General features: G+C 38.4%; 2 protein-coding genes across 3 annotated transcripts in view; both read right to left on the bottom strand.

Annotated features, from left to right (window-relative positions):
• Positions 1–2586: 2586 nt before the first annotated feature.
• Positions 2587–17218, bottom strand: fam189b (family with sequence similarity 189 member B). 2 transcript variants are annotated; one of them, XM_015380589.1, is made up of 15 exons: positions 17054–17218; positions 15897–16732; positions 15750–15806; positions 14552–14659; positions 14292–14408; positions 13187–13294; positions 12872–13032; positions 12658–12757; positions 9409–9481; positions 8406–8676; positions 7966–8306; positions 7849–7890; positions 5340–5515; positions 5102–5248; positions 2587–5013 (listed from the first exon to the last, which is right to left on the bottom strand). In XM_015380589.1, the coding sequence occupies exons 2-15, from the start codon at positions 16128–16130 to the stop codon at positions 4774–4776; spliced, it is 2175 nt and encodes a 724-aa protein (XP_015236075.1). In that variant the 5' UTR covers positions 16131–16732; positions 17054–17218; the 3' UTR covers positions 2587–4773. The 2 variants fall into 2 exon arrangements, with proteins under 2 accessions (XP_015236075.1, XP_015236074.1); XM_015380588.1 differs by having other exon boundaries at positions 15897–17218.
• A 1004-nt stretch (positions 17219–18222) lies between these two features.
• Positions 18223–26063, bottom strand: part of rab13 (RAB13, member RAS oncogene family) — a 15056-nt gene continuing 7215 nt past the window's right edge. Inside the window, exons 3-8 of the mRNA XM_015380584.1 lie at positions 25675–25735; positions 25491–25568; positions 22164–22253; positions 20846–20911; positions 20689–20739; positions 18223–20608 (exon numbers count right to left, since the gene is read on the bottom strand). Of these exons, the coding sequence (XP_015236070.1) occupies positions 20537–20608; positions 20689–20739; positions 20846–20911; positions 22164–22253; positions 25491–25568; positions 25675–25735 (418 nt within the window). The 3' untranslated portion in view covers positions 18223–20536. The remainder of the gene's footprint in view (positions 20609–20688; positions 20740–20845; positions 20912–22163; positions 22254–25490; positions 25569–25674; positions 25736–26063) is intronic.

Raw genomic sequence — 26063 nt, 5'->3', positions numbered from 1 at the left:
TGACCAGGAGGCGAGGACCATGCTAGCGTGGTGTGTAAATGATCGTAAGGAATCGAGCTCGGCACGGATCGGTTTTCAGAGGGTAGTGAAAATGGGGCTTTAGAGAGGAGAGCAGCATCAAAACTGCATCATCTACTACAGTGAGCATGGTTAAAATCAAACATGTTTACATTAAACGTTCATTCCAATTTCCTTTAATGACATTGTCTTTATCCGAAAATTACTTTTTGACAAAAATCTTTCATTACAGTTTCCTTTGATGACTTTATATGCTTAGCCTCAGATGACTTTATGACATAAATCTTCCATACCAATCCCTTTGATGGCCTCAATTGTTTCGCCAGTAATAACTTTTTTTTTTTTACATAAATCTTTCATTTTAATTTCTTTTAAGGACCCCATATTTTGAATCTAACATTGGTGGATGAAATCACACTTTCATTCCAATTTCCCTTAGTGAACTATTTATTAATTGTGGCTCCAGCTATTAACACATTAGCTTTTTGATATTTCAACTCAGATTGGCCTTTCTGAACTAGGTTGTCCATGCTGCTTTGACTTTATGACATCGAACCTTCATTTAAGGGACCCTCTATGACCTTATTGGTTTGACTTAAGTGATAATAAAATGATGATTATATGAAATAAATCTGTCATTCCAATTTATCTTAATGACAGCATTTGTTTATCATAAAACTATTTTATAACATAAAACCTTCCTTAAAATTTCTAAAAGGGCCTTCCATGTTTGACATAAGATGATGTTATGAAATAAATATCTAAATCCAATTTCCTTTAGACCCCATATTTTGAATCCAAGATCAGTAAATAATATTGAACTTTCATCACAATTTCCCTTTATGACCTCTTATATGTGACCTAAGATGATTTTATGACTTAAATATTTCATCCAAATGTCTTTAATGACCCCATATTGACAACCTAACATCAGTTGAAGAGATCAAACTTTAATTCCAAATTCCCTTCATTTGTTTAAAGTAAGACTATGTTATTGCATAAAACCTTTATTCCAATTTTCTTTAATGATCTCATGTGTCTACAGACAATACCTTTATGAGAAAAATCTTTAATTCAAATTTCCTTTTCATGACCTAATGTTTAGCCTAACTTTCTAAGCCTAAATTCTTTTATTCCAATTTCATTCAAGGACCTCATATTTTTAACCTAACATCAAAATTTCATTACAATTTCCCTTCTTAAACAAAGAGATTACTGGACTTAAGTTAATTTAAGTGCAATTAGAGGGAGAGTGTGTATGAAAAATAAGTTTTACTTCATACCCCTTTTCAGACAATTTACCTTAATCAATGTCGGTTCTCTGGCTGTATATACCGTCAGGTTTATTTGTGGAGGGTTTTGTTTCTATTTATGTTCAGGTGAATTTAGTTAGTTTGGGCATCGGTGTTTGGTTTGGTCTGATGTTAACCAGTCTCTTTTGGTTGATTCATTTATTGTTTTGTCAAAATTGTTTTCAATTATCTGAAATAAATTCTTTTTCATTCATTCAATAATTGTGGATTGAGCTAAGGACACATTGGCTTTTTGATGCAATACTTCAACCTAGATTATCCTTTTTCGAACTAGGATGTCCATGCTGGTTTGAATTAACGTCAAACCTTTATTCAACTTTCTCTTTATGACCTTATTTCTTTAACTTGAAGGTATAGAGGACAATCTTTTTTTTTCCGGGTGGATCATCTAAATAAGTGGTTCTCCTAATTGTCAATCATTCTTTTGATATATTTACGTAAGGCCGTTCTACGTTTTTCGCCCAGTTAGCTATCTTATTCTGCACATGCACACTTTCAGCCACATGTGTGGTGAGCTATGGTTTCAGACATTTATTGAAGCTCACCTTTCTCACCACAGTTCTTTGAAAATGGCCCAGGGTCATACGAGAAAAATCCTCCACAATACCTTTAAGATTATTTTATGAAAGAAATCTTTCATTCCAAGTTCCTGAAATGACCCCATATTTTAAACCATACGTTGATAACATTGCAGTGGACTCACATCTGAGTGTGAGTCTAGTGACCATCTTAGAAGGGCTAAACATTAGCTTAGCAACTACAGAGGTAGACAGTACTCTCAGTAGTTTTTTACACCTGGTTTAAGTCATACTGATTTATGAATACAAAAAAAAACAAAAAACTTCTACCAATACATAAGAGAAGATATGATGAAAAATTAGCTCTAATCTGCTTTGGGAACAGAGCCAGGGTGGGGCGAAGCTACAGCTGACAGAGGCTCGTAGGAGCACGGCATAAGATGACTTCATATGTTTAACCTGTCTTTCTAATTTTCATTTTTGACCTCAGAGATTTATTATAGGTTAGCCCTTTGATAAGTTATTTTGATCATTTTTTTTTTTGTGGAAACTTTCATTCAGATTGTCATTTGCACTCTACAGGGGATGCAAATAAATTTTTTTCCCCACTAGTGACGTCCAACTAGAGCAAAATGATACATTTAAATGCACTCCACAATTACTTAGTCACAACTTTTGTCTTTCATAATATTTCAACATCAGTGACTCATTTTTTGTTTTGTTTTATTATTTATTTCATATATTAAATACATAACTTGCATTGAAAATTTAACTATCAACACTGTTTAAATTTTCAAATTGGAGTCCTATTTAATGTACATTTATCATTCAAGGTGAAGCACTTTGTAAATGGGGCCTAAAATGATGTAGATTCAAATAGAAAAGAAAATGCAAGAAGCAAATCTCCGTGCCTTTCTCAATGTGTTTTTGTGTTTACTATTGTAGATGCATGAGTGTAAATGTTAACAAGCATGTACATACTTGTCTTTTTACAAAATGTGCCTTTAGTGATCTTATTGTGAATCAAGAGAAAAGCTCCCTTCAAATCCAATCTGACTTAAATGTCTTAATGACCTTCTAATGTTTTTTTTCTTCATTAAATCATCTTTAAACAACCACTGTACAGCTGAATGTGCCAACACAAGGTGTGTATCCCGAACCAAATGATAAATTTAGAGCGTCTCAAACAAGTACACACGTCTTATATTACAAGGTTCAGACTTTTCCATTCAAGGTCTTTTATGTTCTTTCAAAAAGTAAGACCCAGAGGTGAGTGTGGAGCCACCTGACAGAATACATTGTCCCTAACCTCAAGTAGCATTTCAGGTAGCTGCATAACAGGTCCCTTGTGCAGCAGGGGAAACTGAATAAAGAAGCAAACATGCAGATAAAGACATTCAGAGCACTTGTTACTTAGTTACACAGACAGGCAGAATCAAATGCACAAGGTTCCCACTGTATCACAGCTGTAGCAAAAAACATGCACATTTGTGTGTGCAGTCATCACACGCAGGGGATACATGTCAACGACTGGAGTCGTGTCTATGGTGAGTCAGCATCACCATAAGGAATGCTGGCTGCTTTATTATGGCCTTTATTAACGCCTCTAGGTTGGTGAAAAATAAATGCTGATTGAGGATCTTTTATGACAGTTTTTGTCCTCAGGTGCAACTTCATTGATATATCTTACAGTTTAGTCATCAGACTTGGTGTCGCAGTAATTATATAGAGGTTTACAAAAGTATTAATACCCCATCAAATCTTTCACCTGTTCTGGCGTTGAACTTTAATATATCTTAATGGTATTTGAATTGCCAGATCAACTCTAAGTAAGGAAAGTTAAAATTTGTACCTGGAAGAATGAGCAAAAAATATACTGTTGGAAATGGATTAGGGTGAGGAAAAATTATCCAACTTAATAAGAGGGTGAATGATATAATAATATGAAGCTTCAGCAGGAAAGTGATCGACATATAAAGCTTAGTAGCGGCCTCCTGGTTAGGGCATTACACTTGGAATCCAGACGTTCTGAGTTCAAGCCCCACTCCTACAGACTACAACTCTGGGTCCCTGAGCAAAGACCCCTAACCCCACACTGTTCCCCGGGTGCCGCACAATTGCAGCCCACTGCTCACCATAGGGATGGGTTAAATGTAGAGAGTTCATTTCGTTGCTCTGTACTTGTGACAGTGTCTTGACAATAAAAGCTGGGAAAAAAAGTTAATATAAGGCCAGATATAATTTGTTTGGATTGAAGACTATTGTTGTGTTAGAATGGTCCAGTCAAAGGCCAGCCTGAAACCCAAATGAGAATCTGTCGAATGACTTAAAAGTTGCTTTTTACAGTTTGTTCCTATCCATTCTGACTCAGATTGGAATGCTTTCCAAAAAATCAACAGAGGGCTGCAAGCAGAGTAAAGTGGGTTCCAACAAAGTGCTGCTTTCGGTCCTCTGATTATTAATAAACAACATACTTTAAATGTAAATCTAAGGGAAAAAGTCACTTGAGTTATCCCGGGGTATGAATACCTTTGCAAGACACTGTGTTATGCTGACTTTGCTTCTGGTGGCCTTTCTGTTAATACATATGGAAGACAAAACAGGGATCTCCTCAGTCTTTCCACCTTAGTGATGTAGGGATATAACATCAAATTTAAAACAAAAGATGAGAAATAAATTGTAACCCACTATTTTGCAAGAGGCTTATTGAATCGATAGTGGTCCTTCTCTTTTAATCATTTTTGTCCTTCTTGGTTAAGTAAGCTGCAGCTCATGTAAAGTCAATTTGCAGTACTACTAAAGTAAACCCCGAAGGGTAGGTGAGGAAGAGAAAAATGAGGGGCGGTTTGAAAAATAAACTCTGAATGTTTTCACTTATGCAAGATCTTGGCGTGTTGTCATCCTCTTTGGTCCTTCTTTACTTTTCACAGTGCAGACTCAGAGTAGAGCGCTCCTGATGACCCATGTGGTGGATGAGCCGTCATTAGTCTGCGTAACGATGAAGTGGAGGAGCTTAGATCTCCGCAGCTGCGCAGGTGGATGCCCTCTGGCGTCCGGCTGCTGTGTTGCCGGTTGTGCCGGCTGTCGCTATGGGAATGGTGATGTCCACGGCGATGAGGGTGGTGGGAGGGTCCTCGGCTAGTGCCCCAAAGGCTCCGTGTTACCTGGAGGTGATTTAATGACACTGTAGGTGAGACAAAGCCTGGAGATGCTGAACGAGTGCTGAAAATGAGGGGAGTCTAAGTGTCATACTTGTTCAGAGGGGAGGTGGTCAGGGCCAGCTGCCTCTACTCCACTTCTCCTCTTAGACCCCTGTCCTGTGTTTGCACCATGTTCAGAGGACAGTGCTAGGTTACGTTTGGAGCGCTGCAAGAAGCGGGCAACCAGAACTCGGGTAACCTTTAAGAAAAGCAAGAGAAGTAATACCAAACTTGATTTGATTAATAATAAGTTCTCCAGTCCTTTGTAATGTAAGTGATATCTGGTGTACCTTTAGGTCTCCTAGAGAGCGGTGGTAGTCTTTAGGTATATGTATAGGTGAGGTGGGTGCAGGTTTAGGTGGGATTTGCACCGCTGTGGCTGCTGACTTATTGCCGCCTTTACTTGGCAAAGCTGCGGCAGGAGTCATAGGAGAGGGAGGCAACAAGCATGCCTCGGAAGATGGAGCTTTAAATAAAAATCAGATATTTATTTTTATTTATTAGGTTCCACACTCAGTATTCACTCACCTGCAAATTTAATTCAATTTAGCTTATTTATATAATGCCAATTCACAATACATGTCATCTCAAGGCACTTTACCGAGACACCCAGATCATACAAATTGATTCAAAGTTTTATATCTAAGGAAAACCAGTTGATTGCATCGAATAATTGACTCAAAGGCAATGCCTCACGCCCAGCATGCTTGCCAAACAGGAGCAGACCAGATGAAGCTACTATGAAGAAAAACAAGCAGAGTGAGCATAATATTAGAGATTGAACTAACAAATTCTGCAGAGTGGGAGAATAGAGATGGACTGAAGCAGAATGACGAAAAAGGTTCCTATGTCCTCCAGCAGTCTAAGCCTATAGCAGCATAATTATAGAGATAGCACTGGATAACCTGAGCCACTTTTAGTATAAGCTTTATCAAAAAGGAAAGTTTTCAACCTAATCTTAAAAGTAGACAGAGTGTCTGCCTCACAGACTAAAACTGGTAGTTGGTTCCACAGGAGAGGAGCCTCATAACTAAAAGATCTGCCTCCCTACTTCTACTGAACCACTAGTAAACCAGCAGATTGAGAGCAAAGCGCTCTTTTAGGAACACAAGAAACAAATCATTTATCAGGTAGACCAGTTCAATAGCTTGTTAAAACTTTGGTAAAACATCCAGACACATCGCAAGAACTTACAGAGTTAAGGCTTAGAGTCATTGTTATGATCACTTGCTGTGGTTCAAACTTTAAAAATGGTAAGAAATGGGATTTAAGGAAATATTAACTTGGTATGGTTGTTGATACCAGACTGGTAGGTCTGAGCATTACTTAAAACGCTGATCGACGAGGAATTTCACTTGAAAACTTAGAGTAACTCAAGCTACAGTAACTGAAAAAGGTCTATCTAAGAACAAAAAAAAAAAAGTGCAATTAGAAAGACATAGTAAATAAAGGAGTGGTTCTGCAGGTGTGGACCACAGATCACTTCTCAGTACCTGTGCTTTCTGGCTGATGTTCTGGTCACTTTTAAGTGTTGGTGGTGCTTTCACACTCATGGTAGCATGAGTCTCTACAATCCATACAAGTGGCTCAGGTAGTGCAGCTCATTCAGGGTGCCACATCAATGCAAGCTGTGACAGGAAGGTTTGTTGTGTCTGTCAGCGTAATGTCCAGAGGCTGGAAGTGCTACCAGGAGACATGGAGGAGGGCAACAACCCAGCAGTAGGACCACTATCTCTGCCTTTCTGCAAGGAGGAACAGGAGGGGCACTGCCAGAGCCGTAAAAACTGACCTTCAGAAGGCCACAAATGTGCTTGTGTCAGCACAAACGTTTTAAAAAACGACTTCATGAGGATGGTATGAGGGCCCATCATCCACATATGTCTCACAGCCCAAAACTATGCAGCACGGTTGACTTGCCAGAGAACACTAGGATTATGCTCTTCATGGAGGAAAGCAGGTTCCCACTGAGCACATGTGACAGATGTGAGAGAGTCTGGAGGCAAAGTAGAGAGCAATCTCCTGCCTGCATCATCCTTCAGCATGACCAGTTTGGCAGTGGGTCAATAATGGTGTGGGGTGCCACTTTGCTGGGCTTAGGTGACATTTGGTTGTCAGCACATTCAACTTTGCACAAAACAAAGTATTCAGTAAGAATATTTAATTAATTCAGATCTAGGATGTGTTATTTGAGTGTTCCCTTTATTTATTTTTTTTGAGCAGTGTAAATCCTGAACCAGTTTGAAGCAATAACATATTTAGAAGAAGGAAAAGACACAAAGAAATCAGTTTTAAAGGTTAACATAAATATTGAAGAGAAACAAATCTTCCACACTATCAATAAAATTCAGTGTAATATATTATAAATAAAAAGCTAGATAAAACAACACAAGTATTTAAATGAAGTGGATTTTTTCTGTGCTACGATGTTACCATCTAGTGTTACAATGCAACAGTCACATGTCTTAAGACAGGTCATGAATTTAGGCCACTTAGAGTTAAGACCTGGTTTTAGCAAAGACTCCTAGTGACTGAAAGGCTTCCTGTAAGTCATTAATTTAAGACGGATGTTGCTGTATAAAAGACTGCAAGTAGAAAATATAATAAGAACTATGATAGATCATTGGGTAACTCCTGAAGTTATTGTAAATTGGTCCAGTGTTTTATTTTCTAAAGTAACACTGCGTTATCTCTTCTATTCTTAAAAAAAAAAAAATGATTTCAGACCAAGTCAGTGAGTGACCGTACACTTGGCAAAAAGCCTGTAAACTCTCCAAGATTTTTAGGATTTAAGGCTCTTACCCGTGTCTGTAGATACTTTGCTCCCCCCAGATCCAAAGTCAACTGGAACACAAAAGCTGATATTATTCAAGCACTGTAAAACTAATAGAAACGTACATCTTGTAGTTGTGGTCTCACCAGTGTCTGTCGAAGAGCCGAGGCCTGGCTCACTGTGCGACCTCACAAGACGTAAAAAGCCTTCTCTCTGTCTTCTACCATTTTTTTCACTCCTCTCAGCCTTTCGTCGAAGGTAAAGGAGTCCATGGGGAGGACGTAGTCTGTTTTCATGCTCACTGTTTGCCGAGGATGTTGAAGGAGGCATAACATAGGTTGCTGGGACATTATCTTGGTCTGAGGGGTCGGTGAGGTTCACTTGAATCTCTGGATTGAGCTGTTCCTGTTGATTAGGAGAATTTCCTATTGCTTCAAGCTGGGAACAGCTACTGGCAAACATAGCCTGGCGGTGAAGCACTGGAGACCTGGCCAAAAGATGGAGAGTGTTAAATTTTTACCTACAGGTTACCAAGGCAGAGTCATAGCAATTTCTTTTTCATTTCCAGCATAATTTTTGTGCTCACCTATATGTGTTGGTGGCTGTGCTAGGTGAGGAGCAGGAATTAGACCTTTCCCCTCTCAGGAACCGCCTGGCCCTCGGTCCTCCTGCCAGCGGACTCTCTGGGGTATGAGACTGTGGACCACGGAACATTGCATCCCCCCGGTCAGCACCTGTCCTGTTGCCCCCATGTGTCCTGATCCCAACCTCCATTAAACAGGAGTCCTCAGAAGGGGAGGAATCATCAGGGATGTCCACAATCTCGGACATCAACAGAGATCCACTATCCATAGATACTAACAAGAAAATTTTTTTTTCAGTACTGTTAAACAAGATTCATGTCTGTACAGTGCAAGATCTCATTTTTTTTAAATCCTGAAATATCTGTCAGATTTTTTAGTAAGACCTTTTCACATTTTCACAGCTTACGGTAGCTTAAGTAGCTAAAGCATAGTTTGGGTTAAAAAGGTTAGAAAGGACTAAAATAATTTATATTATAACTGCGACATAACGAACACTCAACAATAGCTGGTGAAAATGTGGGACCCTTGACTAATGTTATTTGCCTCACCTGCAAATCAGATGATTGTAAAACTTCACCCAATACTTTGTGGGATCATCTTATATAGTTTAAACTGCATGCAAATTTATTGGGTTCCCAGAACAATTTAAGAAAATAGGTGTTGTACTATAGATAGAACAACTTTGCAAAAGATTTATAAGTCAATGTTTCCCCATAATCGTGCACTGTAATACTAATGTGCAAACATTTAAGAGTTATTGCATATACATAAGAATGATATGAGTTTGTAGCTTAGTTTGTTTCAGTTTTTTAGATGTGTTTTTAATTCCAACTGTTGCTGGTTGCTCTTTATACCTGTACTTTTAGTCTAGTAAGAGACATTTCTAGTTGATCATGTTCTTTTACATTTTTGATTTGTTAGAATCCATGAGAGTTCCTTAACTGGGTGGTTTACATGGTAAAACATGACACAACGTGATGGACAAATGTGGATTTCTTTTGGCACCTTCTCCACTGAAGGCTGTAGAAGTTCCTCTCTCTCCAGAAAGCTCCGTACCCTGGCCATCAAATACGGTTGCCTTGACAATCAAAGGAGACAAGAATCAGCACAGACAAAGGAGGCATTAAACAACATCAGCTAATATGCTGTGCCCACCGAGTCAAATCTCCCATAATTCTAAATATCTGAATGTAGTGCTCTCCAAATAGCAAATGCATAAAATAATTTTCTCATTAAAAGTGAGAAGATTAGATTAATATTTAGGGCCTGCAAAAACTCTGCAAATAAATAGTACTGTGACTTCCCTCACAGCTTAACTGATTTTATCATTCTTTTTGTTTTTAGGTTTTACTGTTTGTTTTTTTTAGATAATTTCTAGAATCTACTGGCTATTTCCAAGAAATTATCTTTCTTATGAAGTGAAAGTCGTCTTTAACAATTTACGTTACTTTCCCACATCTCAGGAAAGTGCATTATGGAAAATCCAGGAAAACACATAATACACTGCAGAAAAGTACCAGATAAAATCCTAAAGGCATGTGTGATGTTCCTGAAAAGTCCAATAAGTTCTTGCAAAGTTTGTTGAGATCTCTGGGTTCTTGCTGTTTTTCTGGAGTGAGTCAGCTTCATGTCGCAGAGAATATCTTTGCTGGTGGCTGGGCCGACCCTTTGTTGCTGCACAGCTGAGAACATTTGTCAATCAAGCTAGCTAGCTTGTATATAAGGAGGCAAAGGGTCATCTTTTTTCTTTTACCCCTGATAACTACCAGTGAACCTCAATTCATCCCAAATCTTTGTGGAAAAGGTCTCACCTGTGTGCAGCAGTTCTCAACCTTCATCACTTGCCTGCCCAATCTCCAAAACGACGTCTCTTGCAAATGCCAACACTCTAGGAGCTCACTCACACTCACCTGGACAATTTGCACAGCCCACTGAATCAAATACTTACTGATCCAAGCAACCTCTCCTTCATCTTTCACCTAAGCCAAATCAATCAATCATCAGTTGTCATCAACCAACTCCTTCCTGATCAGTCTTCTTTCTCCAGTCAGACCAACCAAAAAGTTCCAACTAACTTCCTGTAGTCCCCGCTTCCAGATTCTTGTTTGCTTTTTATGAATAAAATGTTGATATTAACTGGTTCTCCATGTGATTCTGCATGTTGGTCAAAATACTACATCTGGAAAAGATGTAGGAGCAACCTCAGCATGCTCCTCTCGATGTTGAGGAGAAGCTGCTCAACTCTGAGACTCTTTTTAATGACTGAGCTTCTCTCCTTATCTCTAAGGGTGTGACCGGCTACCCTGCAGAGAAAGCACATTTTAGCTGCCACTATCTGGGATCTTGTTCTTTCAGTCATGATCCAGATTTGATGACCATAAAGTAAAGCTAGGAAAACTGAGCGACCAGTAAATCGAGAGTTTTACCTTTTAGCTCAGCTCTCTCCTCATCACAAGACTGGTGCAGCTTCCGCATAATAGCAGCAGCCACACTGATCCGTCTATCAATCTCTCACCTCATTCTCCTCTCATTCGTGAACATGACTTGAAGAACCTTGAACTCCTCCAGCCAAATTTTCCTGGTAAAGAGCCGTGGCCTCAGACTTAGAAGAGCTGATTCTCATCCCAGCCACTTCAACCTCAGCTGCAAACCACCCCATTACATGCTATAGGTCTTGGTAGGTCGGAACCAGCAGAACCATGCAGCTTGCAAAAAGCTTGAATGAAATCTGCTTGTCACCAAACAAGAATCCCTCCAGCCTTTGACTGCGCCTTGAAATCCTGTCCATTTAACTTATTAACAGCATCGGTGACAGAGGGCAGCCCTGCCAATCAAACATTCACTGTGAATGAGTAAGACTTAATGCTGGCAATACGGACCAAACTCCTGCTTACCGTGTACAGAGACCAGATGGCCCATAGTAAAGAGCCCTGATTTCATACTCCTGGAGTGCCCCCCACATGTTACCACAATGGACATAGTTGAATGCCTTCTCCAGGGCCACAAAACATATCCAGACCATTTAAGCAAACTCCCAAGCACTCACAAGCACCCTACAGAGAGTGTAGAGCTGGTCCATTCTCAGTGCTCCCCACCACTTGTTAAAACTCAAGAAGCCTTTTGGATGAGAGTTGAAACGTATTTTAAAAAACTTCACGTCCAGTTGCCTAGACAATTTTTGTTTAAGCTTGACCATGACCTAGATGACTGGGGAATCTTCACAGTCATGTCCAGTCCAGTGTTCAACAGTTGGGACCAAAACCATCCTGCTCCGCCAGAAGCCAAGGTTTGACAATCAGCTGGACATTTCTCTCCAGTACCCTGGCTTAGGCCTTCTGGGGAGGCTGAGAAGTGTAAACCCCACTATGGTTGGAACACAATCTCTGGCCTCCCCTCTTATGCAGGAGAACCACCACCCCAGTCTTGTAGTCTAGGGGCACTGTCCCACACCTCCACACAATGATGTAGAGTCATGTCAGCAAAAATAGCTTAACAATAGCCAGGGATCTGAAGTACCCAGGGTCTATCTCATCCACTCCTGAAGCCTTGCCACCTTGGAGTTTTTGACCACCTCAGTGACTCCATGTCTCTTTACCCATGACTGAGGGTGTATCAGCCAGTTTGAGGAGATCCTGACAGTATTGCTTCCATGATCCGACAATGTGCTCTTCCAGTTCAGCAGCATCTCACTCTCTTTGAAAGCATTGTTAGGAAAGCACCACTTCCCCCTTTAGAGAAGCTGGACAGCTTGCCAGAAATTATTTTAGACCAACTGATACCTTTTCTCCATGGCCTCTCCAAACTCCTTCCAGTGAACACACGGGCAGCGGCATGCTTACTCTCATGATACCTATTTGCTATGTCAGAGTCCCACAAGCCAACCAGGCTCAATAGTACTCCTTGATAGCATCCCTTACTGCTAGTTCCCAGCACCAGGTTTAGTGATTGGCATTGTGGCAGGTGTTTCAGATATTACAGCCACAGCTACTGGCAGCTGCATCTACAGTGGAGGCAGAGAACATGGTCCACATGGCTATATGTGGAGGTGAGCCCGACTATTTCCCGACTATTTCTTGCCAGTATCACTCCACCTTCCTCACAAGCTGAGGCTCTGTCATTGAATATATGGCTTTCATTTATTCATTTTGATAGTATTTTAAATTATTATTGATTCATAATAACAAATAAATAATCCATAATAGGAGTAATCCTGACCTACGTTTTGGATGACATTGTGCATACCCAGATGCTCACCTGGCTGGCAGCTCTTTGGCCCATCACAGCTTCATAAGGAGGGGGGCAGTCAGTCGGGTATAATGGAACAGGACTCTCCATAGAGCCATTATAGGTAATGCTAGATGTTGATACAAAAATTTCATCCACTCATTATCAGTGTGTGCAATGTTACAAAATCGCTATCGTATAGTGCACAGTGCAAAACAATACATTTCACAACTGTAATTAGTACCTTTGAGCATCTGTCTCTGAGCTGCAGGTGTATTCAGGAGGATAGTAGGGGGGTGGAGGGATTGGGGGGACAAACTCCTCAAAGTCCATGATGTTTGTGAGGAAGGCATCTTGTGGCGTGGTGCATTCTGGGTTGACAGACCGGGAGCGATGAGGGGCAAGCTAAGCAGAAGCCACAGGAGATGCATTAAGTTTTTTTTGTGTTTAAAACTGATACCCTGAACTCTAGCTTCATTTCTTAGCTGATCAGCACAATACCTGCATCATAACAAAAAAGGATCACACTTAAAATGAAAAGTGCAGCGCCTGCACTCACCAGGTGCACGAGGTCCAGGGAGAATATGTGGATACTGCAAGTCACAGTCGACAGCGTACAAATTATGGTGGAGAGAATGCTGAGACCACATGCACTGAACAAAAGATCCTGGGGAGAAATAGGAATTACGAATAAAACCTCAACAACAACCTTTTATGAGTGATTTTTCTGACATGTAACATTTTGTGCTCACAGTTGTTTCCTATGATTAACTTAATACAAAATTATCAATAAATGTTTGTAGCTTTGGTAAATATGTTTAATTAAACCTTAAAATAATCTTATTTTGGAAATTAGGACTTTAACTGGAACTGCAAGCTTTGGTCAGGTGACACCAAGTATTTCTTCAACAGGCAGTCCACGTTTGTCTGTTCTGAAACAAAGGAGGAAAATGTGGAAAAACATCTCATGGCACATGCAAAGTATGGTGAGGGATCTGTATGCTATGGGCCTTTTATCTTCCTGAGGTTTTTCGCATATTGACTGAGTGCATAGCAACACCCTGATACTGGTATATACAGATCTTTTTATTATGTTTTTTATAATAAATAATGCCAGATTTTATAAGGTTACAATGTATATAGAGAAATGTCAAAATCATCAACAGTGGCTAGACCTTTTAGGTAGATAATATCAGAGGATAAGATCAGCTTTTACATGTAAACAGTAGCCGATCGCCCAAAATCAAGGAAATCTGGGCCTATCAGTAAGTGCATCTGTGCTGTTTGCTTCTGAAAAAAAACAAAAAAGTGGTTTTCAATATGTTATTTAGGAAGATATCGACCCCAAAAGTATGGCAATATCTGCATAGAAATTCTTGGCCAAACACTAGATTACCTGTTTTTGTTGTTGTTTTTAAGATAATCTAATAGGAGGCTGGAACCAGAAAATGCAGGAGGTTGAATAATCTAGAGAATGTCCGCAAAGAGATCCGTATCTCCACATGATCCGATATTGTCATATGTTCTCTATGACTAAATTATGTATTTTTTTTCAACTGAAATATAATTTTTGACAAGCCAAAGTTGAACTTATTGGAACTTAGACAAACTGATTGGCACCCACCCCTGTAGGTGCTAATAAGTAAAGGGTGCCCTGTGCTTACCTTTAATTGATGTCTGACTGAGTGACAGTCCACATTTAGGGAAAGAACCAGGGTATCCTCATCCCCCATGGAGCAAGGCTTTGTGTTTGCACAACACACACACACACCATTCTCCACCTACACACATTATCATACAGAGTGAATTGCACTGAAGCAATGATCTATGCTCTTTCACATTATTCAAGTTATTCCTGGCACGTTCGGGATGCATCTGCTCAAAAGGACATTTTAGCGAAAGGAGGGCTAAAGGTAATACATACCTTGCAGGTGAGCATAGACTTGACCATCTGTGCATTCTGACAGGAGAGCATTGAGCCGGCCAGGCTGAGGATCACACAGACTGCAGACAGCAACATGAACAGCGACACCTGTGGAGGGATGCAGAGGCCATGCTTAATTTAGAAAGGTTATTAAAACTATCTGCAGGCAAACATGGAGAACAGATGACAGTGAAGGACACAGAAGTAGATGTTTTGTTTATATTATAGGAAAGGACAAAATAATCAGTGAAATAATAAAGAACAAATTCAAGCAGCTGAAATGTTAGCAGTTTGACTGAAACTTATTTATTGAATAGTATAAAGCATTTAAAATGACAAAATAATAAATCTAAATTCATAATAAGATCTTTCACATATGTAAACATGAGGATTTTAACATGAGGATAAATTATCTCTCATGAAGAATATATTAATCATCATGCAAATTTGCATTTTTGCAAGTTTTTATGCAGCTGAAATGGAAAATGCATATGTCATATTGCAAACTCAAACTTTCATGGGTTTTATTTAATTGTTTTTTGTTTGTTTGTTTGTTTTGATAGACCAACACAAAGATGAGCTTTATATATTATTCCTACAGCTGTCGGATGCCTGGCCTAGCAGAATTAACACTAAACTATTCGCTATAGATTTTTCTATTTCTAGCATGCAGTTAAATGACAAGACTGCTTATATTTCAATATTTAAACTGTCCTTAATATTTGCCTATTAAATGCTGTTGTACTTTCTGCTTCTTTGTGTTCACATAAATTTCCCTTTGGGATTAATAAAGTATAAATTCTCCATCTATCTATTTACAATTGTGAAAAAAAGGAAAATTATTGGAAATTTTAAACCCCTTTTCTAAATGTTCTTGTTTTGCGATACAATTTAGATCCATAAATGAGGAAACTTTATTAAAATAGGGTGACATCTGAAGGCAATATGCTTCTCTTGAATTTCTGGGTATCAGATTAAAAGTGACTGAATATAAATGTTACCTACTTCTAATTTCATTTGCAAAATAAATGTAATACATTTTTCTTCCCCTTTACAATGATAAATTTCTTATAATTTTTATTTTTTGCTGAAAACATGTATTAAAATATGTGGTTGCAATGAGAAGAAGGAATAGCCCACATGTATTCCTTACCTTGCGATCATGAAAAATAAATAAAAAATGTAGTGAAAAACATACCACCAGTGTTAGAGGTCTTCTCCATGAGATTATTCCTACTACCCCTGATGCCACCACCTATACAGCACAGATACACATAAAAAACCCCATACAATTTACAGTCAATCTGGTTTTATTTTGAAATAGGCATCAGTCAATTGTACTCACAAAGAAGCCAGCCCAGAACGGACAGGACTGCCTCACGCGTGCAGACGAGGTAAAGGCCATGCTGGTAAAGGAGAAGGCCAGGACCATGGCTCCTAGTCCCAGGTGGCACAGACCAAGGTATAGAAGCAAACGGGCCCCACCGGGACCCCTCCCTGACATGCCTCTGCGGCTGTCAGACCAACCGCGAGATCCAGAGGCTGAGGCCACACTGCTGGAGTCTGAAGGTGAAGGCATGCTTTGCTCCTCTATATGGATGTGTGTGTATGAAGAGGCTGGGAGATGTTTATTGTGCACAACTAGTGTGGGTTAAACCACAGGAAAGCAGAGCATGGAAGGAGCAGAGGTTAATGCTGGCATAACTGTGTGTCAATTCATTCCTTAAACCGTTTTGAGTTGCAAATCCAGTCTGGTCAGTTAGTCCAAGAACTTGGTCAGCAGAAAGCTGAGAATCAAGCACCCCCCTTCCAACTCACTTCAGCTGATGTTATAACCCTGCTGCTAAGACTGATGCAGTCCTCTTTAACTCATACAGCACATTGAGAACAGATTTGATTGTCCAGTCAAAGTAAACCTTAAGTGCACCAAAGAGCCTGTTTTAAATATTCCCTTTTTTAATCATTTGCTTTTACCTTCCTCCCTCCTCCCCTCCTGCTCTCCTCTACCTCTCCCTCCTCTCGGCCCATGTGGCATTGCGGTATAACCGGGGCCCCTAGCAGGCCGCGGGTTCTTCCACCGTCCCAAAGGAAGCGGCCAATGATCGCTCGCTGATTTGCGCTCCCTGCAGCATCGCGCTCCCGCTCATCAGGACCTATTTGGCGATCTGAGAGCAGCTCATCCTATCAGAGGAAATGGATACCAAAATTAACAGAGGATGACATCGGTCCGTCCGGAAAGCGGTCAAAATATTGCGACTTCGAGATCAACACTATTATCCAGTTACAGATTTTCTAACTGCAAAAAATAAAATAAAATTAAAATGCCAGGTTGAATCGGATGATCTTCCCTTGGATAGAAAAAATTATTAATTTATAACTTCATCTCTGAGCTTTTACGACGGTCCATTCCTTCTCCTCCGCTTTTTATCCTCCCCGCAGTCACGCGGGTATCCCGTACAGTCCGTGTTTTTGGTGTGCGTGTGCGTGTGTGTGTGCGTTTACCTTTCTCCCTCCCACCAAGCCTCACATCGACATCACTATAAACTATGCACAAATATCACATTACTATATCCTTGTTCATCTTCATCAATCCTTCTTCAGCTCATTCTCTCGACACATCCCTCTGTCAACACTTCAGGGAAATAATTGCATTTGCAATCCTTAAAGCTGCTCCGCATGCGTGATGATGACACGGCACGCAAAACGTGCGGTCAGCTCCGGAGATGCGGCAGCTCGTACGCGCGCAGTCATAACGGTGGTGCTGATGCTGGGGAGGAGGGGCGGCTGCCATGGCGACAGGCTCCAAGTCCTTCTGCAGCAGCTTCACGTAGAAGAACGGCCTATTAATCCTGCTTGCGGCTCACCTGAACTGTTTGCTCATATTTTCGGAAAACACCAAATAAATATTGCTATCATTTCTCAATAAAAACTACAAGTGTTTGATGTTATTGATCCAACCAAATACAGTGCATCACCATCTTATTATTTATGGTGAACATATTTTCCTTCATCAGCTTTGCAAACTCTAATATGTTGTTGTATGCTTTATGTAACTCAAATAACTGCGTTTTCCTGCTGAATATAAGCCGGTTAAAATACATTTATATTAATAAGAAGATATGTTGAGACAACTTAAAATAAAGTAGTGATTTCAGTATAATCCTGTCACCTAATATTGAACAGGTGTTTATGCTTTTGCTTCCCAAATAACACGTGAATTTGGACTACTGCTTGTTTATTGGTCAGATTATTACTTAAAAGGTTGCTTTTTATGCTGAAAATACACAGGTTTCATTGAATTTTAATAACATATTTTAATTCAACTAAATTAGCTATTCAACTTAACGTATATGTCCTTGTTACAGTCGCAGTCATGAATGTGTTTTATTGGAATTTTATGTGATAGTGAAAAAAAGCGAGACATTCAGTGTGAAACAGAAATAGAAAGACTGCATGGATCAAATCTAGGTTTGGACTTCGATCCCAACGAGTTAAAAATCAGTTTGCTTTATCCAAGTTAAGCTTCCATATACAAACTTTTATTAAAAATGTTTATTAAACATGTATTATTAAAACTTGCATTATTGAGTATTTTTTTCAGTTTTATTTTTAAAGAGTGATATTCTGAGAAAAATTAAGGGTTAAAAATGCTTCATGGCCCTGTAATTCAATGAAATACATCCACTTTGCATGAACAGTAAGAAAGCTGGGCCTTTCAATCCTATTTAGACGTTTATTAAAACAACATTTTGCACAATCTATTCAAGGAAGTAGTAGAAAACATCGAAGCATCTGAAAACAATTATAATCAGAAGCACTTATAATTGTATTTAACTTCTATTTATGGAAAATCAGGTTTTTACAGTACTTCCAATAGACCAATTCTGGCTTAACAAATAATCCAAAAATGAACTCTGGTCTGTAGGCAAAACAAAAAAAAAAAAGAAAAAAAAAACACAAGCTGCCATAATTAGCACCTGCAGAGAGGAGTGATTTTCAGCTTTTTAAAACTTGCCTAAACAGGAAGACAGTAATGTTGCTAATGTGCGGTAGCATTCAGGCACTTCAGATAAAAGGCAGACCCATTTAACATCAATCCACTGTGGGAGGCATGAATGCTCCGCTCCTTCCTTCTTAGTTATTAACACTCACCCTTTCCCCATCTCTTCCTAAACTTCTCAGATTGCACTCCTTAATCTGTTCGATATTATCCACATTCTTCATCAGTCTACTAAAACAGGCATGTTTTCCAATCAGCTTGTGGTTTGATTCCATTTGTGGGACATATTTATATGGTGAGAGATTTAAAAATGCACTGAGCATAACAGGACGTTGTCAAGATAGTTAGCATTTAATGACAATCTCTCATTGATTGTTAAATGTGCTGAACATTCTGCAGTCATTTAGTTCTGAGGAAGTAAACAATATGGAAATGTTGAATCTTTCTATTGCGTACTCGCATGGCCAAATTATTGCAAACAGTCATCAGGTTAGGGGGATTATAGACTCCTCATGGAAATAGAAGCCTTAATGAGTTGGGGCCATACATTTTATTGTGTTCTCTTCAGCTTGGGATAATAATACAGCATATAAATTTACAGATTTCAAAAACAAGAATGCAACAGAGACGTCTAGCCACAAATAAGACAGGTAATTCTCAGGGTTTGGAGCTAAAAATGCTTTAACAAAAATCAAGCATGGTCATGCTGTGGGGTAAAAAGTGAATAGATTAATAATGGGAAAGCAAAACTTACACAAAATTGTGTTTACGGAAATACTGAAAATACATATTTTAATTGCTTTTGAAGTGGATAAAGTGGCTATTACTAAGCTTCTGTAATTACCACGCTAAAGGTCCAGCTTGCATGTTATTGACCACTTCCAGACTATGCATAAAAGTTGGCTTAGTATAAGTTCATCAACTTATTAAAATGAATGCTGCAATTTCAATCACATCAAGTGTTCATATATGCAGGAAGAGACCTCAGATGAACTTTTTAACAGCTTGTCTACATGACTTGATTAAATTGTCTCTATAAAGTGCATTTCTATGTGTTGTGAATTGGCGGTAAATAAATAAACTGAATTGAACTGAACCAAGACAGAGGCTTGTTATTACCTACAAAAAGGTACGTAGTGAATGTGCAACTTGCTGAATGTTATCTATACATCAGTCGGGGTGTATGTAAATATTTGATCCCATGTGAATTCAAATTTGCCTCCCCCCACATAAACATCACATAAAAAAAAAAGTTTTTTTTTATAATCATTCCACCCAATGAAAAAAAACGACAACAAATATATCATATTAAAAACTAATATGTGGTATTAATGCTATATGAACAGAATCTCTGACCAGAACAATAACTACTAATGACATTTATGTTCTAATAATTTGCTCTTATTATTTAAAAGCCCTAAATAGGCTTGATAGGAGTTTGTCACTTGGACTTTTACGTAAAATGACTAAAACAAACACACACAAAAAAAAGAGTCCTTTAAATTTTATAGATCTATAATTCAGAATATCCCACATCAAACTCCTTAAAATTGCTACAGGGTGTGCTTAAAATAATAAAAGATCACATTATAGAAGAGTGCTGGTGTACAAATGATAATCAGTGTGGGTATAATCTACAAGGACTTTGCATGGAAACAAGAGACATGAAACATGGGTTCAGGCTTTTGGACACTTTCAGGACAATTTTGTGTCATCTATCACAAAAACAAAAAAAACAACAACAAAAAAACCCACCAAAAAAACCCCAGATACATTGTCAGAGTAATAAATTAATTTGGACATGCTTTAATTCTTGTAAACTAAAAGATTTCAACAGAAATACAGAATACAGTTTAGGTATAAAAATCATACTCTATGCATTACATCTTTTTAGCCAGCAGATGGTGACAGAGAGCTGTAGTATCTTTTCATGATAAAAAACAAATGCACTTTTAAATGTCTGTGGTATATTGTGGATATCCCTTCTAGAGAATGGCACACTTTGAGCGCTGTTTCTCCGTACTGCTGGTGATCTTCACCACTTTTCCTGCGGATCCCTGTTTAAAGAGGAAAAACAGACGCAATGTCAAACATCTTTCCTCCACATGGAAAATATTTGAAAGAAGCTCTTACATACCGGCTTCTTGGTGGATTTATGCAGGATATCTCTCGCTAAAGCTAGGAAAGACTGAACAGACAGATTGGAACACGAAAGCAGATAACATGAGTATTAACAGAAAACATGCCTAAAGTTCAGTGAGGTGTGCAGTCAGGGTGGATTCAGTATGGCTCACCTCTTCCACGTTAATGCTGGACTTTGCACTGGTCTCGAAGAACCTGATACCATGATCCTTTGCCAACTGTCAACAGAGTTAGGGACATGACTTACAGCCACATCCTGGTAATTATGTCAAGCAACTTTAAAGCTGGGAGACCAGAGATGTCAGCAGTCATTTTGACATTGTGTCTTTTATATATTAGGTCAGGTGAAGCACACATTATATAATTTATTTGATCAAAAATTCTATGAGAAAATAAGGCATAAGTATGAAGTGGAGAAAAAGGTTAATGGGTATCAAACACAGGTTGATAATAAAACTTACATATGGCCATCTGCTCTTTAAATAACAGCTGAATGGCTTTAGAGATACAGCTCTATTAATGTATCTGGGAAAAACACTTTTTGATTCTTGGCCATTCTAACGTATGGCCAGACAGGAATGGAGTACCCTAAGTTACTCACAGTGGGTGGAGAAGCCAGAAACTAGGGTTACTTCAAAAAGTTACTCCGCTTCAGTTTATTTAAAAATCTTGATTAGTTACAGTTGTTTCACATTTTTACAGACTATATTTTTATAAGATTATAACAAAAACACAACAGGTCCTTATAAAAAACACTAATGAATAAATGTGAAAAATTGTGCCGTAGAAACAGAGTTTCTCAATCAAAGACAGAAAAAATCATTTTGATGAAGTAGGCAGTGGTTCTTAGAGGTTCAAAAAATTTTTTTCCCTTTCAACTTAACAATCATATGGTAAAGCTGTGATGTAGAAAGCCTAGAAAAAAATACTGCCTATGAGTGTAGTTGGAATTTCATAAAGAATGAAAAAGTTGAATGATATGAAATTGTTTTCGTGGATTTGCAGCTTAAATTAGAGAATAAAAGTGTTTTGTTATTTTTAAAAACACATCCTTAACATTAGCAAATATGTTTCAAACTCAACGCCCACAGTCCAGATCCAGACCATGGCAATTTTTAAAAATAGTTACTCAACTAGATGCACCTAGTTATAACTCATATCTAATCCTGAGTATTCCCTCATCTGGCCTGAGGACCATACTCAACGTCTGCAAAAAGTTAAGTGGTTGCACCAGATTTAATTGAAGGGTAGCTGAGGAAAGGTGGTTAAATATAGATGTATGCTAAATTTCTCAGATTTTTTTACAGCATATAAATAAAAAAAATAAAAAAAAAATCAAATAGTTTTTCTTCCACTTCATCAGGCAGTTTGTGTTGCCCCATGCTTTACATTTGGGAGTTATAAATATGCCTTTAAAACTAAAACTTGAGCTTAAAACTTAATTACAGTCAAACAGTTGTAGTTTCTCACCTTTTCCCCCGTCTCCTTGGAAACTTTCCGTTTCGCTTCAATGTCGCATTTATTTCCTAGGAGCATCTGACTGACTCCAGCCGACGCATTCTGTGAAAAAGGGGACAGTTACCTGATCAGAAGTGCTCAGCTACAAATGATTTATCTCAAAATTACAACACAAAACTACCAGAAAGTTTAGATTCAACACCAAATATCTGCCAGATAACCAGCAAGTTGTAAAACTTAAGAGTTGCTTCCTTGGAATGTCTCCTTGCTTTGCTTTTACCTCTCACAAACTTTCCCCTCAGCTTACATAAAAACAATCCTAACACTCTTTGCATTCAAATATTACAAAGAGAGGGACTCATAGCAATAAGCATAATGTTGGAGCTTTAAATCAGCTATTCATTCACTAAATGCTCTGTTTGCTATACCGCTATAAACAGTGTAATGTTTCTCTAGGTTATTTCTGGTTTGCTTATTTATTTAATGATGAAAGTATCTTGGTGAGATTAAGATCAGGTTAGAATGAATAGGTCCTTCTTAGCTACCTACAGACTGACTGACCGACCTATTGCATAATACAGACCGAACTCCGCCACTATTGTTAATGCCCTCAGGCAAAAAGAGCAAGTTAACTTAATGAGAATTTAATTTCATCCAAGATTTTTTTTTTTTTGCAGCTGTGACACCTTTTAGTCTTCCTTATAGACATTTTCTAGGTGTCTAAAATCTTTCCGTCTCTGCACATACCATTTAATTTAACGTTTCATTAAAAAAGCTAAAATGTTTTAAACAGTTTTGGTCACACTATATCATCGATTATCTAAACCAAAGTGCAATTGGCCTGCAGAGTTTCCAGAACAACAGAAATAGGTCAGTTATTCCCTCGGCATGAGAGGGTTTCCCTCTTGCCCCTGGCTGCAGTATAAACTCAGAAGGCTCAGTTCTCTTGTTGCAACTCCAAAGCTGTTTATGAAAGACTAAAACATTCCTCCGACCCAAACATGCAACACAAAACAGTTAGTTCCTGCAACCAGTAACATTTATTGTAACCTCATAAATCTAGTTGACTTGTTCCAGTTCTGTTTGGATGGCCATGTGTTTGACTCTGGTATTAAACAAGCACTTGTATAGTTTGTAATGGAATATTACTCAGACCATTATACTTTTTTGAGGTTTCTTTCCAAACACAGCAGAAATGTAGATTATACTTTTCTTAAAGTTTAAAAGAAAACCTTCCTTCCATTTTTGGTTGGGCTACCACAGCTTAGGTCTTGTCTTTCTTGCTATTTACTTTCAGAGTACTATGGTACCTTCTCAGAGAAGCCACCTTATGTTGATTTTTGTGACGATTTGGGAAGTCAATTGGAAACTGTGAGCAAACTATGAAAGGGGAAGTTCAGGTTTTCTTTGGAAGTTTGATTCTGTGAAATTGTAAGATTTAACAGTGGAATATAACACTTATATTATTTAATTTGATGACAGAGAAATCAGTTTCCCTGCTAAAATGCAGAAGAAAACCCCCAATCGAACATGTCAACATTATCCCTCTAATCTCTTGAACCATTTCACATTTTGTTTTGTTTTAACCACAAATGGCAGTCTGTTTTATTGGGCTAAAATAAAAGGAACTAATAAAATGTAGCAAATCTCTCTGCCCCTACCCTTAAAGTCTCACTGGCCAGTAACAGGTAGCCAAGTATGCTCCAAGCACTCTCCGCCCAGCATTCAGAAAGGGGCGGAGACTGACAACATGGGAGACCCATACCATATTTGGAAATGGCACATTTACACTTAGGAAATGAAGGGGAGCTATTTCCTAATACAAATGCTGTTTGTTGCATTTTTTTTTTTAAATCATTTAAAAATATTCATTGGTTACAGTTGTTTCACATTTTTATTAGATTATATTTTTTATAAGATGATATCAAATACACAAAAATAAGAAAATGGGTGCAGAAGAACAAGAGCATTTTTCAAAATTTTTTAGACAGAATAAATAATGTTGATGAAGTTGACAGTGGTTCTACAAAGTACTCTCTCAGAGGTTAACATTTTACACAAAAAAATAACATTAAAATGAAACTTCAAAAATACGTCAAGAATAACAAATAATAATAAAAAAATAACAAATTTTTTTTCTTCTCAACTTGACAATCATATGGTACTTCCTATAAAGCTGTGATGTAGAATCCTCCCAAAAATACTGTACATCAATGAGTCTAGTTAATATTTGAATGGAAAAGTTGAATGATATGAATTGATTTTCAAGGTTTTGTAGCTTGAGTGTTTTTCTTTAACACATGCTCACCAATTAGCACATAGGTTTTAAACTTAATGCCTGGTCCACATCATGACCTCCATGGCAATTTATTATATAGTTACTCAACTAGATGCACCTAATTACTACACATATCTAAACATGTGTATTCCCTCATCTGGCCTGAGGACCATGTAATCACTGTCTGCCCTGTCCCTGAACTGGCTAGTGACAAACTGCAAAAATGTAAGTGGTTGTACCAGATTGAATTGAAGGGTAGCTGAGGGAAGGTGGTTAAATATAGATATATGCTAAACTTCTCAGATTTTTTTTTTTCCTTAAAAAAGAGGGAGAAAATGGGGGAGTGTTGGCCTAGTGGTTAGAGCAGTGCGCTTGTGCTCTGAGAGGGTTGCAAGTACCCGGTTCGATCCCCACAGCCTCCACTCTGGGTTCATGAGCAAAACCTTTAACCTTACACTTCTCCCCGGGTGCTGCACAATGGCAGCCCACTGCTCCCCAAGGGGATGGTTTAAATGCAGAGAGTGAATTTCCCCATTGTGGGACAATAAAGGGATTTTCAAAATTCAAAAGTTTTTCTCCCACTCCATCGGGCGCTTCGTGTTTCCCTATGCTTTACTTTACTTTACTAATATTTGATCTGGATCCCCAAGGCAGTTTATCTGGCCCTCCAGATCCAAAAATGCATGTCATAAAATACAGGCATATATTCTTTTGAAATGCAAAAAACAGCTCCAACTGCTAAAATTATTGGTTTGACACTTTTGGTTTTTAGCAGGTAGGTACTTGCCTGGCCAGATACACTTTATAAGTTATGTTTTTGGTGCACATTAAAAAAAATATGCTCATTGGGAATGCCTATAGAGCAACATTTTCTTGGTGTCAAACTGTTCATAAAAAAAAATAACAAGGTAAACGGTGCCTTAGCGCTAACAGATGTGTTATGTCAAGCGCTCTTCTTTCAAATCCGCCCTCCTATACTACTAAAGTATTGATGTAAAAGTATCATCTCTGATGTTTAACTGATCAGTTATGTGGTCTGATGGAAATAGAAACAGCCTCACTTCTTTGATGCTCTTCATCCAGTTTTGGATGTTTTCAAAGGACTTCTCATCAGTGATGTCGTAAACCAGGATGATGCCCTATAAGAAGAGACAATTTAGAGATTCAATCACAGGATAAACCATAAGCACAATGACAAGATGCAAGGTATCCAGCCTGCCACTATTACAGGCATGGAGTCCTCACCATGGCTCCTCTGTAGTATGCTGTAGTGATGGTTTTGAACCTCTCTTGTCCTGCTGTGTCCCTATAGAAAAAAAGCAAAACCTTTTAAGTCAGAAAGCTTGATGAATGATGCATCATGTGCAGGAGCCATAGTAACTAAAAAGGGGTTATGCTTTTTGTCAGAGGTTGCATTTCATAAAGTGAGTCTGATCTGCTTTATCTGATCTCCAAACAAACATACTAGCCTATTGGTGAGTTTAGGATCGCCGTCGACTGTTTTAGATAAACAGTCCAACTGAAACATCATTAATTCAACTTTTTTCTTTTCATTAGTCCAACTATTTTTAATATTCTTTTTTGTTTCTGCATTTTTTTTATTGAATTTTTTTCCTACTTGCTTTGATTCTGTT

The sequence above is a fragment of the Cyprinodon variegatus genome, unplaced genomic scaffold, assembly GCF_000732505.1.
Source record: "Cyprinodon variegatus isolate N-32 unplaced genomic scaffold, C_variegatus-1.0 Scaffold217, whole genome shotgun sequence".
Classification (NCBI taxonomy): domain Eukaryota; kingdom Metazoa; phylum Chordata; class Actinopteri; order Cyprinodontiformes; family Cyprinodontidae; genus Cyprinodon; species Cyprinodon variegatus.
The sequence above is the reverse complement of the archived record's forward strand: the minus strand, read 5'-3'. Positions and strand labels throughout refer to the sequence as shown.